The following is a 17,452-nucleotide window of genomic DNA, read 5'->3' on the forward strand; positions in this document are numbered from 1 at the left end:
TGCGTACGTACGTCCGTAGTAGGTAGGTACCACAGATGAGATAGGTATATAAGAACCATGGAATAGGGAGTATTACATTTTTCCCGCCAGAATACAGCACTGTATGTTAGGTACACAAAACCTATGCCGCCTTTTGCTATGTCGATTAAAACGTTTATTTTAGAGTACTGCATTAATCCTTTCATTATGTAAGCATTCGTTTGTGAAAATATTCAACAATATAGCATATTCCGATGCCGAAATATTGGGAAAAATTCTGATATATCAGTCGCGCTGAGATCTTTTGCACGTCATCACTTGCCCATCCCTTAGCTCAATGCTAAACAACAACCACAGAATGCACTATGCACAGTGAGTAGGCGAGTTTGAATCATTATGTTAAAAAAAAATTAAATGTTACTGTCAAGTTTTGGCCTTGTCTGCCACATTTTGACGATTGATTGATTGAACCTACCTTGATTGAACTTGCTCGAAATTGACTTGTATAGGTATTGTATTGTAGGTACAATAAATATTGCATTTTCCTTCATATAGCAGCATATTTCACTTCATTTCGTTATTATATCCTATTGTAATCAACATTAGTTTGTGTATATATTATTGCTAAATGTGACGAATTCTCATAATAATGTATGGAATCAGCAAAGAAGCTGTGAGAGTGAAAGTCAAGGTTTGTATTATACTATTTTAAAACAATGCATTATTTTCTTTTTTTGAGAGCTAGGCTCTTGTCGGTGAAGAATACGCCAAACCTCTCTATGCTGGGCTTTGCTTTTAAGTTCTCTATACGGCACGACGCCTGCCTTCTCTTTCTATAGGCTATGCATAACTCTTCCTCGGTCTAAATATTTTTAAATAAGGCGTCGTGTCATATCAAGTGGCCAATCATTCTTCCACACCTATTTTCTATTTCTGTCAGCAGTCTACTTTGTTATTTACAATTTCCAGCACTTTAACATTGGTTTCTTTCTCTCTGTCCAGCTTAATATTACCATTCTTCTCCAATACCACATCTCAAAAGCGGATAATACTTAAATGAAATATTTAATGTAACTTTAGGATATCTCATTGTAAAATCTTATGAACAAGATATCATGAATCTATGTGCATATGGGATACAAGTGTGTATTCAGGTTCAGTCCACTTTGCCTATTTCTGAGCATACACCACTATTATATGGTATACTCCACCAAACATGCTGAGCTTAAATTATCATATTTTTATTTCAGAAATGTGAAGGAAAACTTCAACCAGAACTGAGAAAATTTTCTGTAGATCCCCAAATAACTTCACTTGAAGTATTACAAAGTATCTTAATCAAAGCATTTGATATCAAGTCTGATTTTACTCTCTCATACAGAACACTAGATGATTGTGGCCAGGAAATCTACTTGCCATTGCTTTCTGACTGGGACTTGGATGCTGCTTTTCTCAAGTAAGATATGTATTTAGTATAATGACAAATTTATTTATTTCCTATACCTTTGCGAAAGCGGAACAGATAGACATACTTTCATTTATAATATTGTTAGTATGGATGCTATCTAGTTTACTGGCGTGTATGTGACTAGCATTACTTATGTGGTAACTAATCATGAAAATCATGATAGATAGATTTAGGTGACTTGAACAAAATCTGACACTAGTGTTAGCGATAACACACCTAATATAAAAGAAAGATATTAAAATCTTTTATTATTTTCTAGGGCACATAATATAGCTCTGAATCAGAAATCAGAACCATGTGTTCAACTGAAGGTGGACATGAAGCCCTTTGCGGAAGCGTCGGAAGACTGGGAGCCGCCAAATGTGAACACAGCTATACCCTCATCCAACCAAACTCTTCGTGAGAGCCCTACAATTGTTCCTATGGTACAACAAACAGAAAAAGTAGAGACTCAGACAGGACTTCAGGGGCTCTTTATGAACCAGGTACAGGGTTATTTTATAAATTACTTTCTTGACATTTAAATAAGTGTATTTATAAAAATAATAAAACTATACAAATAAAATTAAAACTGAATATATTGTTTAGAAAGAGATTTTGCCAAGAAAGGTACCCAGGTTCGTAGGATTATTTATAAATAGCTACTCATATCAAAATATAATTTTACCTGTTTTATTATAAAATACTTTTTGGTTAAAATTCGAAGTTGAATTGAAGGCTCCACTTTAATATCAAATTTGATATGAAAATGAACAGTAAAATGAACTAAATTAATTGCCTTTAAAGACCATACTTTTGTCTGAAAAGCACCATATATAAAAATAAATAATAGGCATATATATAATAAAAATTGTATTATTAGTTTCTACATTGTTTTCCAGGTTGAAAAAACATTCAATATAGTATCTAGAGCTTTAAACCTGTATGAAGACCCCAACAACCCGCCGCGTCCACCTCTCAGTGACATAGAGTTCAGAGCATTCCTGGATGCTACAGGACAAATCACAAATCCCACAAAACTCAGAGAAGTAATTTATTGCGGTGGAATAGATCCAAGTTTGAGGTAACTTTTAAAAAGCCAGTATTTGTTCTTTTGTTAAAAATAAAACTATTTTTGTGAAAGTACTTTTTGATTTCATAATAGTAATAATGTAATATTAATATAAATTTTTTATTAATATAAAATAAAGTGAAAGAGTTTTCGCTAGCCTTTCTTTGTCACATCAAAATGGAGAATTGTATTTAGGTAAATGAATTGACTACTTTTACAGAAAAGTTGTATGGAAACACATTCTAAATGTTTATCCAGAGGGCATGAATGGCAAGGATAGGATGGACTACATAAAGAGAAAAGCAAATGAATATTACAGTCTTAGAGCACGCTGGAAGGACTGTATTCAAAAGGGAAAGGTACATAAACTTCAATTAGTTTACGTAGGAATTAATTTTAAAAATGCGAAAGTAAGTTATGAAATTTGGTACACAGGTAGCAAATAAGCTGGAATTCCCACGGGAGCGAAGCCCCGGGGCGTAGCTAGTATTATATGTTCATATAAGTTTACTTTAGTCTTAAACTTTACCAATATCTATTGTAGTTTTGTTTGGCTGGCTATAAATTAGTTATAATATTTAATTTTCAGGTGAATGCTGACTTAGCTTACGTCACTGGAATGGTCCGCAAAGACGTCCTCCGTACTGATCGGCATCATAATTTCTATGCTGGTAGTGATGACAACCAGAATATTGCTTCTCTTTTCAATATATTGACAACGTATGTAAATAACATTCATCTTTGTTATGCAATCAGTTTGTCATCTTTCCTCGCCCCTTCTGCTTGGGCTGCTTAGGTGTATTTTTCGTAATTTTAATAAAATTTGCAGTTATGCTTTGAATCATCCAAGAGTGAGCTACTGCCAGGGCATGTCGGACCTGGCGTCGCCGCTGCTGGTGACGATGCGCGACGAGGCGCACGCCTACATCTGTCTGTGCGCGCTCATGGCGCGCTTGCACCCCAACTTCCTGCTTGACGGCGAAGCTATGACGCTCAAGTTCTCGCACCTCACTGAATCGCTGCAAGTTTACGATCCTGACTTCTACAACTATTTGAAATCGCAGCAAGCCGACGACTTGCTCTTCTGCTACAGGTGGCTCCTGTTGGAAATGAAACGCGAGTTCGCTTTCGATGACGCTCTGAGAATGCTCGAAGTATTATGGGCATCGTTGCCTCAAAAGACTCCCGCTGTCGAGTTGCTCCTCAAAGAAAAAGAATTCGATTCTTCCATAAAGATAGAAGAGAACCCGCCTCCAGTTAGCCCGTTGATCAAAGCGCCACGAGAAAATGCGTATACAAAAGTTTGTGCGATACGCCGACAGAGTTCCAGTTTCAGTTTAGCTAATGTGAAAGCACCAAAACTTTCTACTTGCAGACAGATGAATCACAGCCTCGATGAAAACGCAACTCGAAAGGTTCAAACAAACCCATCCCTTAAACACTCTAAAGAATTCGCAAGTTTGGACGATGCAGCTTTACAAGCTCGCAAACACGACAAAGACGAAAATGCACGTGACAAGAATAAAGAAAGTATGAAAGATACAAAACTTCACTTGAAACAAAGTATGAAGAGTGTCCCTGAAGATAGTAAACCTGTGGATTCAAATACGACGGCTCCTAGCGCTTGGTCCAGCACTGGAAATTTGGTAAATGGAACTACTGGAAATACTCAAATTGATACAAAAAGTCCTTTAGGAAGCCAAATACGACAGTTACGGGATAAGATATCTGTGCAAAATAATAAGTTCTTTGCGTCCTTAGACAAACTAACTGACTCCTCTAGTTCCGATTCTTCCAGTAGACCACAAGTAAAAATGATAAAAAATCTCAATGAATTTTTAAATTTAAATTTTGCGGGTGTAAGTAAAGTTGGTGCTACCAAGCAAGAGAAACTTCAAAGAACACATTCTGTTATTGAACGTAGTTCCAAAGAATGCCCTAAAATTTTGTTAACTAAGACATCATTTGACGAAAGCGATTTGAGTGTAGGAAAGAATCAAAGAAACGATAGAACTAGAAATATGTATAACGAACTAAATGACGGGAGCAGTCCAGATGATTCCCAGGAATATTATCCGATGACAACTTCCATGACAAGAGAGTTAAGGTTGGAATTGGAACATCTCGATCGGCAGGTGTTCGGACCGTCATATGTAAGCAGGTGCAGTATGATATGCGACTCTCCGTCCGACTCCACGAGCACCGACGAGAAACTTACGAACGACTGTACATATGTGAAACAAGCGCGGGTTGCGACTGATACTTTAGAAACGAATACAGATATAACAGAACTGATAGAAACCGCAAAGAAGTCCCCCATGCTCGACACCGTAAAATCAAACGCCCGCAGTGCAGAAGACATTTACCTGTGGGAGAACCCGCTGCACCGCAACACGCCGACGCGCGCGGCGGCCAGTTGTCCGCTCACGCCCGACGAGCAGGCCGACCTCGAGTTCGACGACACCGGCGAGATCTTCGAGGAGCAGGAAGGCAAGAAATCCATCACTCCGATCAGATTGCTGAGAAAAAACCAATCTCTGGAACGACCGTTGGAACCTTGTAAAGATGTTCTATATTGCGACACCCACTCCAGCGCGTCCGACTCTTCAGAGAGAACGACTCCCGAGGTCCCTGAAACGCCGACGCCTAAGAATAATCTCCAGGAAGTGGCCACAAATTCATCTAGATCACAAAAGTTCTTTTCGAGCATGTCCCAAGAATTAGAAAATGCGAAAAGAAATTGTGAGTCGCTTCTGAATGCAAAACAACCGAATTTACACAGTGTGGCTTCGACGATAAACAATTTCCAGAAAAAGTATGAAGTTTTCAAACCTCCAGTACAGCGTAATGCTATGACGAATTCGACCACCAGTGATTGTACAGCAAAATGTAGCATAAGCAGTCTACCCGCGCCGAAACTCTTCGGAGGCGGTAACCCATTCCTAATGTATCTCTGTCTGACAGTATTATTACAACACAGGGACTATATTATGCGAAACCGTATGGACTATAACGAACTGGCTATGCACTTCGATAAAATGGTTCGTAAGCATAACGTAAACAGGGTATTGAACCAGGCGCGGCAGATGTATGCCATTTACTTAAAGCAACAAGCACATAAGACTGGCGACGTAACGACTTGAGTTACAAGCAATTAATGTAACTACCGCAAGTTTCAGTATAGTCATTAGTTTTATTTACTATGTTAGTTAATTTAGGTATCCGATACTGTTGATCTCATGTTATTTTTGCTCATAAAATAATATATGCATTACGCAAAATGAGGAAGTAATGCTAGGATAAATTAAATATTTCTAAATTATTTTCATTCGAGGCTTTCAAGCATGTGCACTTATAAACGGTTTTGCGCCCGAGTGTAATCCAATCTTGCCTTATGTGGATGCTGCAATTACTTATTACTTTTCGATAATCTTTCTAAGGTAATCTTCTAACAACCAATCATCATGTCAAAGTCGTCGAATCTTTGTTCAATTCGGACATTCCTGTTTTTGCATTGTTCAAATATATATTATGCCTTATAATACTAGACATGATATGGTTGATCATTTTACTGTTTTTATCAGCGGTTCATGTTTAATTTTGCTACTAGTTCAAATATTTAGTATCTTATAATTTCATTCCAAAGAGCTTTTATTTAAGGTGACAATTTGTGATATATTTAATGACTTTAAGTTTATAGTATGATGGTGTTTTTCAAAGTTTTATTTGAAAATAATATGTATATAATTGAGCACAATAATATATATTTACTTCTAAAGATGAATTTCAAGTTACAACATAGGAAAAAGTATTTTTCGATTATACCTACTATGAATGATATTCTAGCCTTTCGATATTATACGATAGTGGCGCTTATGGCTTGGCCTATATTATAGTAACGATTTTGATTGTACACGGCTCTGTATTATAACTCTAATTGTGAAATCAATATGTTCTGTAAATAAAGTACTTATTAACGACATAAATACATACAATATTAGTAGATATTTTATTTATATACTTCGGTAGGGTGGTACGTGGTGGACGGTGGGTAGGGAATAAAATAAATATACTTGTTAATTTGCATTTAATTAAGTCCAAATTAACGTCCGCGCAACGTAAACGCCTTTTCGATTAACAAAAATAATACTTCCCCTGCTTAATATCACAATTATTTGAAAAATGGGGAACAAAACTGCTAATTTCGCCTTCTTACTACTATTTATTTCGCATGAGATTTAACATAGGAAAGATTGGTTAACGCTATAATATGAACAATACTAGGTAAAATATCTAATTTACTTCCTCCTATTGCCGCCTCCCCCGGACAAGATGATAGCGATGCGCATAAAGATATTGAGGACGTCCAAATATACAGAGATTGCCCTGAAACAAATATTAAAACAATATATCAGTTGTCCGTATTAACCACAACACAAATTAGCCCTTTTTACCTACGTCACATCGTACAATAAAATTAAAACTTAATTTAATTAAAATTTATAAAAGCATGTTGGATTATGAGACAAAAACAGGTTTGTGAACCAGTATTGGTACAATACTTACGAATTTATTGGGTCGTAGGGTTGCATTGAATATTTAGGATGCATTTCTGCGCGCTTGATGATCGCTTGCGTGTCATATAGCAGGAATCCGCTGAATACTATTAATCCACCATAGAGACTAAGTGAATATAAGCCTGGAAAAAATGCATACATAGTTTCAAATAGAATTTACAATGGCTTTTTCATTATATGCTTCAAAATTGTTTACACAAACAAATAGAAACCAGCACTGTATATGTGATGCAAGCAAAAAAATAGAAACCAGCACTGTATATGTGATGATAATGCCACAATCTAACACCAGTCAAAAAAATGGACATATCACACAGTTTAGAGTTATTACCAAAGAAATCTCGAGACTCGCGAGTGCGATACTAACTCATAGATACTACCTCTATAATTCATAGCATATCTTTACATGTTATAAAAAGAACGCTATAAACTCAAAAACTATTGGATGGATTTTTTACGGTTTTCACCAATCAATTCGTGGACGCTAGACAATGAGCGGATCGTGCGTGAAGAACAGATAGTCACCTGCTCCGAGCGCGGAGGTGGGCGGCAGGAACACGCCGGCCAGCGAGGCGGCGAACACCGCGCCCAGCCCCATGGCCAGCGGCGCGCGCATGCTCAGGAACTCGCCCGACGGCGCGCACACCGCGATCGCGCTCAGCCCGCCCACCACGCCCGCTGTGTACCTGCCATGGAAGAACCGAACACATGCTGTTAATTGCCTGAGAGCCATGTCCAGTTGCGTCTTGTTGACGTCCAACAACAGAACAACATACAAATTGTATGAAGTTTTGAAGTACATCAACACATTTCACGATAATAATTGTACTAACTACTCTATGTTCTTAAACTATACTATAGAGTGAATGCAAATATATACCAAGCAGCTCGAGTCAGCACCGGTCCACCTAGGAAGCACATGGGGGCAATGACTGCACCCATGATTGCAGTGTGCACCACCCAAGCAAGTTGTTTCCCCCCAATCCCAGGGGTATAATCCATGCCTCTCACCACCATCCCTGATCCAATCATCAGACCCATTGTTATCAGAATTGACTGAAAAATATTAAAAACAATTAAGATTTATGCTTATCTAATTAGCAGTAATATTATGTAATTTATAACTAAAAGTGTTCTCTAAAGAGTGTGTTGAATACATGTATTAATAGTGTCTGACAGTGAACACAATTTAAATCAATATAGTATTGTAAGAAACTTAAAAGTTGTTAAAACAATGAACTGTATACATGTATAAGGGCATGTGAATTTCTTAAAATAAAAATTACCCACCATCCATCCATTTCGTGCCACCAAGTTAAGCAAAGCAGGAGTCCTGAATACAGTGACAGCACTGCCAGCAGTCAGGGCCAATGACCCAGCAATATAAAAATATGTTGCCTTGATGCGTTCTTTCACATACTCAGGCCATAAGCTGAAATAGAATGTTATGATAATTATATAGGATAAACAACTACATGTTTGTATAGATTGTACTACCTACTTCATAAATGTCAAAAATGATAGATCATAATGTTATCAGCTCAACACAACTTTATCATTAAACACAAACTAAAAAATCCATCAGTTTTTTTAGAAAGCATAGTCTATACATATATTATTTTTCCTTTTCTGTACTGCATCTCTTTTTATGAAAAATAAAAATATTTGACCGTAGGAAGGCACAAAAAATTGAAATATGATTGGATTGATTACTTACTGTGCCTCTTGCAATGTTCCTGGTTTAACACCTGAACCATAGTAGCAGAGAGCCACCAAGCCGACTGCTGAAGCACCAGCCAAAGCACCTTTTCCAATACTGAATGCTGAAACATTGTTTAGGTGTACTTACTAACAATTTTATATGTAGGCTTACAGATCTACTTCAGTCCAGAAATGCATTGTTATCTAGTGGCACAGCATACATTGGGTAAATCCTTCAAGCATGGCCAATAAAGACAAATGACTTAACAGTGAGAATTGTTATTAGGGGAATTGGAAAAGTTTAAGTGTTAATCCACTCTAATGATATGGATATTTATGAGGCTTACCATTAGGGCCTGCTGGAGCCATTAACCTTTCCCAAAGCCCAGGCTGAGATCTGGTGGCTGTTCTGGAACGAACGTCGCGGGCATAGTTTCTAACTACGTAGTTTTTGGGGATGAAACTATGGGGTACTGGAGTTTTAAGCGTCTGCGTGACGGTGAATGCAGAACGAGCCAAACACAATCGAGATAGCATAGTGATGCAACCTGGTGAAATATAAATGATGTATAAATATTACTATATATATATATAAAACTCATCATGTTGCAATATATGATGAAATGCCTGCTTAGAAAAAAATAAAAATTCCTTACCGGTATTTGTCCAAATTCCACAAAAACGTCAATTCAAATTTAGTAATCAAAACAAATATACCGTCGTTTATTTACTCCGTTATTTTTTACTCCACCAAATGAGAGTGATAATTTTTGGGAAATATTCGTCTAATCGTCTTGCGTTACTGAAATTGAAGGAGTTTTCTGGAAAAATCGGAAAACTGTCTGATTGAGAAAATTGCGTGTTTGATCTTGATGTTCCTGTTTCTTTTTTCAATGGCTGACGTCTGTCATCTTTATCTGTCATGTCATTGGCTGTCAGGTTAATTGTCTATGGTACAAATTAAGCATATACCAAGGATTTAGTAAGTACTTCGACGGACTAAATTAATAGGGCATATTACGCAAAGCTCAGTGCAGATGGCGCTACTGGTACAACTAAGGTACACAAACATTGCCAATGGAGGCAAAAAGCGCCAATTTTTAATATTGTTGCAGATTTACAAAATGACTTGTATTCCATTATGATAAAATCTAAAATCGTATAACGCTTGGTCCGTACGCGCCATCGAGCGTTGAGTCACCCCACCATCTATTTGAGTAGCAAGCACAGTTCTAGAAATAACGAATGAGTGTAGATAGATAGACAGATAGATAGATAAAGTCTTTATTACATCATTCACAAAGGAGTTATAAATTACAACAAGATATTCAAAAACATAATGAGTGCACCTTTGGATGGACAGAGAAACAAGTAAACTAAGAGGGTGCAGTAAACTTAACAGTATGAAATAAATTGACAAAAAATAAAATATTAAAATAAAAAACTACAATAAATTGCTTTAGAATAAGGTGTAATATTATGGACATGTTATTTAGTGACATCTATCATCAAACAGCATAGCTAAGTCAACAGTAATGATTTATAGCACACACATAGAATTCCGTCATCTAAGTGTTATCGCTATCCACTTGCTAACTTCAACTTTATAGTAAATATGATATGGTTGGTACTTCATTATTCGTAATAGTCGTTATGTCTTTTTAACTTCACCGAATTATGCCCGTTCTCATTGGATAATTTTCAGTGTGTGTAAAATGTAAATGTGGAGTTTGGCGACAGCGGTTCTCACTCATATGAATGGTCATGCTATGGCGGAAAATCACCTGTGTTTATTATTCCGTGAATATAATATTGTGAAAAAGGTCTCGCGATCGTGCAGGATTTTTGCAGAATAATGAATGTTTTTCATGTATAATTATATAATGTCAGTCAGTATATAATGTCAACGCTACATCCAATAGCCAAACGTCAAAGTCAATAAGTATATGTAGTCTGTCTGTGACTGTCTCACTGTGATCTGTCTGCTCCATGCTTGTACTTTCGTTTTCTTGTGGTTAAATTTGGGCAAGCTTTGGTAAAACTTGACTAATATTTCGGAGAATTTCGCAAGCGAGCGTTTGGCAAAATACTTACATCTAATAATATTTTTGAAGAAATTAAGATCAGCATTTAACATGAAACCTACAGAGCATTCAGGTATACATAAACTCTGTTATTTTTTGGTTACTTTACAGAATTGAGTATGGTAAATTCTAATCATTCTCTCTCTCATCATCGATCGATTATGATGTTTTTTTTTTAATGGAGAGATTTATTAAAGAGAAAGGTGTGTGTTTAATATGCATAGTATATAGAGCGAAGCCGGGGTGGGCCGCTAGTCTAAAAATTAATAAATAAAATTCTTACATTTGACCTGTTTTTTGTAACAAAAAAAAAACAGGTGTAAAACCTGTTTTTTGTAACAAAAAAAAACAGGTGTAAAACCTGTTATTTGTAACAAAAAAAAACAAGTGTAAACCCTTTTTTTTGTGAATATAGGACGTCATTCCCTTGTAAGGCTTTAATTGACAAATGCCTAATTATAGAAATTCGTTATCACATTGTTTCTCAACCGCCGGAACGCAATTCTCTTACAAATAATTTTTCAAATTAAAATCATGTATTCAGAAATTAGACCATTTCTCGTAAATTTTTATATTTAGAGGTATTTCTCACAAGCTACAAACTACTTGCTTTTCGGAACGACCACTGCTGAGAAGAAATGCCGAAAGAAACTCATTTGAACAGTGTTGGTCCGTATAATGCCAGAAGGGTTTCCTAAAATTGTTGTGATATATAATTATATTATATATATCTGTTACTGAGCTTAGATCAAGTTTTGATTTTTTAAACATATCCTATAAGATATCTCTGAGCTCAGTGTGCCTTTTGGCAAAGGCCTCCTCCAACTGCCTCCACTGAAACACAATTAACTTACACAAACTTATATATGAGAAATAAGATGACCAGTTCCTCTGGCAGCACTCGTTCACGAGTTGACGCATGGGTCAGCCATCGCGTAGCTCAACCATAATAGAGGGAACTTCACTACCTGGCCCACGACGCCACTACCAGATTGACCATTTGAGTGAACATGACACACTCAATTCCCATGACTTCATAATTACAAATCTTATTCGTCGAAATAGAAGTATAATTCAGGCACTTGAAAATCGCAAATTATGTACATGTTTTATAAATAAAATTTAAATGTCACAATATATGAATTATTATAATATAAAAATTATAGATAAAAAATATAATAAAAAACAGTAAAATAAAAATTAGGAGATCATGTGTGGAGTGGCAAAGTTGTTGGGAGGATCCATGCGTTTTTATCAATCAAATAGGCGTTAATTGTGTAATATGCTATATCCATTAATTTTTTCTTAACATAAGTAATTTTTTCATTGGCAGATTAATAGTCTCTGCAGGGAGTTTATTGAATAATTTTACATTTTGACCCTCGAAAGACCGCCGAACCTTTTTAAGCCTGAATCTGTTCATACAAATTATGTGCGTGTTTCGAGTGTTTACACTATTTACTTCTTTTAATTTTTTATATATATATGCAAATTTGATTTAACAAAAATAAGCACATCAAAGATATACTGAGATAAAGCAGTGAGGATGTTAATTGATTTGAAGAGTTCTTGAAGAGAATCTCGAGGTTTTAATCCGTAAATAAAATGAATAGCTCTTTTCTGTAATACAATTTTTTTTCCTATCTCAGCTGCATTACCCCAAACTAATAGTCCGTAGGACATAATGCTATGAAAGTAGCTGAAACAAACCAGTCTAGCTGTATCTATGTTCGTACACTGTCTGATCCTTCTCACTGCAAAAGCTGCGTACTAAGTTTTTTGGCCGTGATTTCAATATGTTTGTCCCACTTTAATTTGTCGTCCTGCTGCCCAGGAATTTAGCATAACCCATTCTAGAACTTTACCATTTACTGTTAAAGGTATAACATTGTGCGACTTATTTAAGAGAGAGTATTTAATACATTTTGTCTTCTCTGTATTTGGAGCTAAGTTGTTGGTTGTAAACCAGTTAAGCACTACCGACATGCTATTACTTATAAAGTTATAGTTTTCACTTTTTCTATCGACTTTAAATAATAAGGACGTATCGTCCGCAAATAGAACTACTTCGCATAAATGTTGGGCAATATGAGACAATAGAGACATGGGAGGTCGTTTCTTTCGTTAAGCTTTCGTTAAGTCACAGAAAATACCTACGACATCTTGCTTGGATTCCCAAGCTTCATTAATTATTTCGACTAAAGTGGCTACTGCATCAGTAGTTGAACGACCTTTGATGAAACGGTATTGACGATTATGTAAAATTTTATTTATATTAAAATAGACACATGTTGACTCAAAATATTTTTTCAAATATTTTACTTAGAGCAGGTAATATAGAAATGGGTCTATAGTTTGTGAGATCATGTTTAACACCTTGTTTAAATAGAGGAATTACTTTACTTATTTTCATTAAGTCTGGGAATTTCTTTCATAACGAATATTAGAACAGTAATAGATAATATTTCATTCAGTCCTCTCTTTTGAAACTTTGATATTTAGTAGATGGGTTTTTAGTTTCACAAACAAAGCGAGCAAATGTTGCAAATTTTAGGTCAAATTTTCACATCAGCCGGTTTTCACATTCAAAAGCAACCCCTATCATCCTAGGATGGGAGACCATAGAACATACTGATAGAGAAAAATACATGTATAACAAATATTTATTTGAATGTCAATTTTCACATATCAAAAACCTGTAGCTACAGGCTATGTTTCCTTCCAAACGCACACGAAAGGAAACGAATCTGCGCGCTACACATACTTCTATAGTCTATTATGTATGATGTGGTCCTTGTAGGTTGCGATTACTTAATGCCCATTTCTACATGTTCCAGGTGTTTATATGGTTATACAAACTCACCTGGCATAAGTAACATTTGAACCTTTCAGTTCACAGGCTGGTGTCTTAACAATCATTGCTTCTAAGTCATGGTATAATGCTTACCAAAACTTTTAAACTTACAGATTCTGAAGATGAATTGAATGCAGAGAGTCATAAAAAATCATTAGAAAAATTGAAGAAAATTGATCCTGACTTCTACAATTTTTTGGAAGAAAATGATGAAAACCTGTTAAGTTTTGATTTAAATTCTGATGATGATAAAGAGTCAGATGAAGAAGATGAGGATGATTCAGTGCATGTCCCTGGTCCTCTCAAAGGAGACAGTGATGAAAGTGATTTTGAGGTATCTTCATTAAAATTTTATTTTTTTATCTTAATTTAATTCAAACTATACAATAGGAATAAAAAAATATTTATTTTTAGAACTACTTGGATTATAAAAACACTAAACAAACACAAACTACTTGGATTATAAACACAATAGCACAAAATAATTTATGACTTCTTTAAAAAACAATACACTCCCATCCATTATATTTCAACACAATTTTTCTTAAAAACAAAATTATATAATAATCCACAACAATGTCATTGTCAAACCCTGTCATTAACAACACAGCAGACGGAGCCGCAACAACAGCATTGTCACTACAGAGCAAGACTGAGCAGTGGACATGCTCTATTTTGAATTTATTTCAAACTACTATCTTTCCAATGTTTCTCGAATTAAGCAGGAAAACAATAGTGCCAATATCAAATATTTATTTAGTCTGCACATTTTGTGTTTGGGTGATAGTATTACTCATTATTATATATCTTAACAAATTTCACCTGATTTAGTCTAGTAAACTAAAAACATAAAACACTTAATGTATGTTTTTATGTAGTAAATAAGATATACACACAAAAAGCTTAAAAATTTAAAGATTACAATTATTTCTTGTTTATATAGGATGAGGAAGTTAAACCAATTAGAGGGAAAGTCTCTCTTAAAATGGTGGCCCAGTGGCAAACAGAATTACAGAGTGATGGCAAAGTGAAGCTTGCCACACTTACCACTGTGATAAAAGCATTCAATGCAGCAATGTTGCGTGCCACCAGTGAAGATGGTACTTCAGAGGGGGAGTACAAAGTTGAAGGTACATTTAGATAAATAACTACACAAATTCTTAAAAAATCTGTATTCAGGCATAAATCCCACATGAAAGCATATCTCACAGTTTGATTATTTATATTATGTGTTAATATAATATGCGATAAAAAGTATTTGGGTCATTTAACATGTTAGATGTCTTAAGACAATTTCTTTAAACCTATGAAACCTACTTTTTATGATTTCAGGTTCTTCCGTTTTTAATGCTGTTATACAAATGTGTGTCTTGTATTTACCGAATGCTGTGAAAAAGTATTTGGGCATGGAACAATCTGGTAAAGATCCAAAAGTTTGTAAGCACTTTAGCAAAATAAAAGGCCCACTGTCTGCATATTTGACTGACTTATTGAAACTACTGGGAGGAGTCACTTCTGAGAATATTCTGACTGTGCTTCTAAAACATTTACATCAAATATGTATTTACGTGGCTTGCTTTGGGAGAATAGCTAAGAGAGCACTAAAAAAACTGATTGTATTTTGGAGTACCGGTGAAGAAACAGTGAGAGTATTAGCATTCCTCTGTATATTGCGCATCACACGAAATCAACAAACAACATTGCTTGATAAAGTACTGAAGACTATGTACATGACTTATGTAAAGAATTGCAAGTTTGTTAGTCCTTCTACTTGGCCTGGAATAAATTTTATGAGACGGTCACTGGTGGAGATGTTCACATTAGATCTGAATGTTTCATACCAGCATGTATTTCTGTACATAAGACAACTGGCAATCCATTTGCGTAACGCTATAGTGGTGCAAAAAGTAGAGAGTCGGCAAGCAGTGTACAACTGGCAGTTCATCAATTCCTTACACCTGTGGGCTGACTTGTTAGCAGCAACATCAAATAAAACACAGCTGCAGCCCCTGGTCTATCCTCTAGTAATGGTCATAACTAACACTATCAAGCTGGTACCAACCCATCAATACTACCCATTAAGATTTCAATGTGTGGAAATTATGATAAATCTGGCCAAAGACACAAATACTTTCATTCCTATATTACCATTTTTAGTGGAGGTTTGTACTTTTCATTTATTATTAGCTTATTAATTGAATATTTCGATTTTTTTGTTAAGGTATAATTTCCAATATTTATTTCAGATTTTGTCTACATATGACTTCAACAAAAAACATAAAAAAATTTCTATGAAGCCTTTGGACTTTTCATGCATTCTTAGGTTGGCCAAGTCCCAAATGATGGAGAACGGGTTCAAGGATTCCGTTATAGAGAGGTTGTATGCCCTGCTGCTGGAGTATACAGCTAGTATTTCACACACGATATACTTTCCAGATGTGACGTTGCTAGCAGTAATACAGGTATATTATGACATTTCAGTTTTTTATTTTGCATGATATCACATCATCATTACATATAGAATACATATAATATACAAAATTCACCAAATGTAAAACCAAAATGAACATTACAGAATACAATAAAAGAATATTTATTTTAATTTCAGATAAAACAATTCCTGAAATCATGTTCGGTAGCTAACTATACAAAAAAAATACGACAATTACTAGAGAAAATTGAAGAAAACTCGAAGTTTATTGAGCGAGAACGTAACAAGGTCAGTTTTGCTCTGAATGATGACAAGATGATCGCTGCTTGGGAAACTAGCATAAAAACGAAAGGCACTCCATTACTCAGTTTCTATGATAATTGGAATAGAGTAAACAAGATACAAAAGCGTAAGAAGATAACTAAAAATGATGAGTTAGCTGGAGAACTGCCAACCATCAAGAGAGCTAAAGTTACAAATGAGGAAATTGCCAAAAATAAAGAAGAAAAGAAAGGTCCAATGGTATTGTTCCCATCAGATAGTGAAGATGATAATGTTAATTTTGGAGAGGACGATGTGAAGTCCTCTAAGAAACTTAAAAAGAAGAAGGAAAGTAAAAAGAAAATTAATAATAAAAAGAAACCACAAGAAGAAAAGGAAGATTTTGTTGACGAAGCAGATATTGTACAAGATTTCAGTGTTACCGAATGGTAATAAATGTTTTTAAACATGGTCTTAATCTTTCGTTTTATTTTTAGGGTTGATAATACCTGGTGTATCATGCATCCCATAGTTTGGGTGGCCTTGAGGGATGGGAGGAAAGTCTAGGCGCAAGCTCCCCTCTTCAAGTTGTATCCCATCATAATGAAGCTAAATAAATGTCTCTTACTCTCATCGTCACGTGTTCCCGGGACTAACGTCGCGATACCCGGGTACAGTGTAAAAAATAAACCTTATATTTATTCATCGAATATAGTTTAATCAGCCCAACATAATAATTGACAGTTTACAAAAGAACTACAAAAACATTATATAAAATAAGTTCAAGATTTTCCTTGCAGGAAATAAGTCCAATTGACTTTCGGTTCTGGAGGATCGTAGCACTCGACGATGAGACAGCCCGTAGGGTCCTTGCTCCAACCTTGTGACGGCGTCTCGTTCAGGTAAACTGGAATTTTTATATCCTGAAAAATTAAACTTATGTATTTATGTATTAAAACTTCGATCCAAATATCGGTTGAGCCCTATTTGAATTTGAAACTTCTTTTCCAAACGAGCGCAGAAGCGGGAGATCGCTTGACTAATAA

The 17,452-nt window shown here is 35.5% G+C and overlaps 5 protein-coding genes across 8 annotated transcripts in view; 3 read left to right on the forward strand and 2 right to left on the reverse strand.

Annotated features, from left to right (window-relative positions):
* Positions 1 to 387: 387 nt before the first annotated feature.
* LOC128670366 (uncharacterized protein) lies at positions 388 to 6,498 on the forward strand. Its single transcript, XM_053745978.2, has 7 exons — positions 388 to 670; positions 1,230 to 1,435; positions 1,707 to 1,932; positions 2,329 to 2,510; positions 2,719 to 2,857; positions 3,088 to 3,218; positions 3,328 to 6,498. Exons 1-7 carry the CDS (start codon positions 629 to 631, stop codon positions 5,639 to 5,641), a joined length of 3,240 nt encoding a protein of 1,079 aa, XP_053601953.1. The 5' UTR covers positions 388 to 628; the 3' UTR covers positions 5,642 to 6,498.
* A 72-nt stretch (positions 6,499 to 6,570) lies between these two features.
* LOC128670370 (growth hormone-inducible transmembrane protein-like) lies at positions 6,571 to 9,680 on the reverse strand. The gene is made up of 8 exons (XM_053745992.1): positions 9,433 to 9,680; positions 9,124 to 9,324; positions 8,793 to 8,898; positions 8,366 to 8,507; positions 7,956 to 8,131; positions 7,601 to 7,761; positions 7,065 to 7,197; positions 6,571 to 6,884 (listed from the first exon to the last, which is right to left on the reverse strand). The coding sequence occupies exons 2-8, from the start codon at positions 9,311 to 9,313 to the stop codon at positions 6,797 to 6,799; spliced, it is 996 nt and encodes a 331-aa protein (XP_053601967.1). The 5' UTR covers positions 9,314 to 9,324; positions 9,433 to 9,680; the 3' UTR covers positions 6,571 to 6,796.
* Positions 9,681 to 10,716: 1,036 nt separating this feature from the next.
* Positions 10,717 to 17,308, forward strand: Noc2 (Nucleolar complex protein 2). Its single transcript, XM_053751014.2, has 7 exons — positions 10,717 to 10,933; positions 13,828 to 14,048; positions 14,658 to 14,844; positions 15,047 to 15,876; positions 15,961 to 16,176; positions 16,323 to 16,855; positions 17,207 to 17,308. The coding sequence occupies exons 1-7, from the start codon at positions 10,912 to 10,914 to the stop codon at positions 17,211 to 17,213; spliced, it is 2,016 nt and encodes a 671-aa protein (XP_053606989.1). The 5' UTR covers positions 10,717 to 10,911; the 3' UTR covers positions 17,214 to 17,308.
* The window catches only part of LOC128673226 (hydrocephalus-inducing protein homolog), a 36,628-nt gene continuing 36,364 nt past the window's right edge, over positions 17,189 to 17,452 (reverse strand). For 3 of the 4 annotated variants that reach the window (XM_053750942.1, XM_053750951.1, XM_053750933.1), the window contains exon 81: positions 17,189 to 17,329. In XM_053750942.1, the coding sequence (XP_053606917.1) occupies positions 17,189 to 17,329 (141 nt within the window). The remainder of the gene's footprint in view (positions 17,330 to 17,452) is intronic. The other variant, XM_053750962.1, reaches the window with a different exon arrangement.
* LUBEL (Linear Ubiquitin E3 ligase) overlaps positions 17,206 to 17,452 on the forward strand; it is a 56,349-nt gene continuing 56,102 nt past the window's right edge. Inside the window, exon 1 of the mRNA XM_053750980.1 lies at positions 17,206 to 17,308. The gene's annotated coding sequence lies outside the window, so the exon portion shown is untranslated. The remainder of the gene's footprint in view (positions 17,309 to 17,452) is intronic.

Source organism: Plodia interpunctella, chromosome 1 (genome assembly GCF_027563975.2).
Source record: "Plodia interpunctella isolate USDA-ARS_2022_Savannah chromosome 1, ilPloInte3.2, whole genome shotgun sequence".
Lineage (NCBI taxonomy): Eukaryota > Metazoa > Arthropoda > Insecta > Lepidoptera > Pyralidae > Plodia > Plodia interpunctella.

Coding starts and splice junctions, on each gene's coding strand:
- LOC128670370 (XM_053745992.1), bottom strand. CDS start 9,313: ATGCTATCTCGATTGTGTTTGGCTCGTTCTGCATTCACCGTCACGCAG. Junction 8,899..9,123: donor GGCTCCAGCAGGCCCTAATG/GTAAGCCTCATA, acceptor ACAATGTTTCAG/CATTCAGTATTGGAAAAGGT. Junction 8,508..8,792: donor GGAACATTGCAAGAGGCACA/GTAAGTAATCAA, acceptor ATTCTATTTCAG/CTTATGGCCTGAGTATGTGA.
- Noc2 (XM_053751014.2), top strand. CDS start 10,912: ATGAAACCTACAGAGCATTCAG. Junction 10,934..13,827: donor GAAACCTACAGAGCATTCAG/GTATACATAAAC, acceptor TTAAACTTACAG/ATTCTGAAGATGAATTGAAT. Junction 14,845..15,046: donor GGGGGAGTACAAAGTTGAAG/GTACATTTAGAT, acceptor TTATGATTTCAG/GTTCTTCCGTTTTTAATGCT.
- LOC128670366 (XM_053745978.2), top strand. CDS start 629: ATGTATGGAATCAGCAAAGAAGCTGTGAGAGTGAAAGTCAAG. Junction 2,858..3,087: donor ACTGTATTCAAAAGGGAAAG/GTACATAAACTT, acceptor TTTAATTTTCAG/GTGAATGCTGACTTAGCTTA. Junction 3,219..3,327: donor CTTTTCAATATATTGACAAC/GTATGTAAATAA, acceptor TAAAATTTGCAG/TTATGCTTTGAATCATCCAA.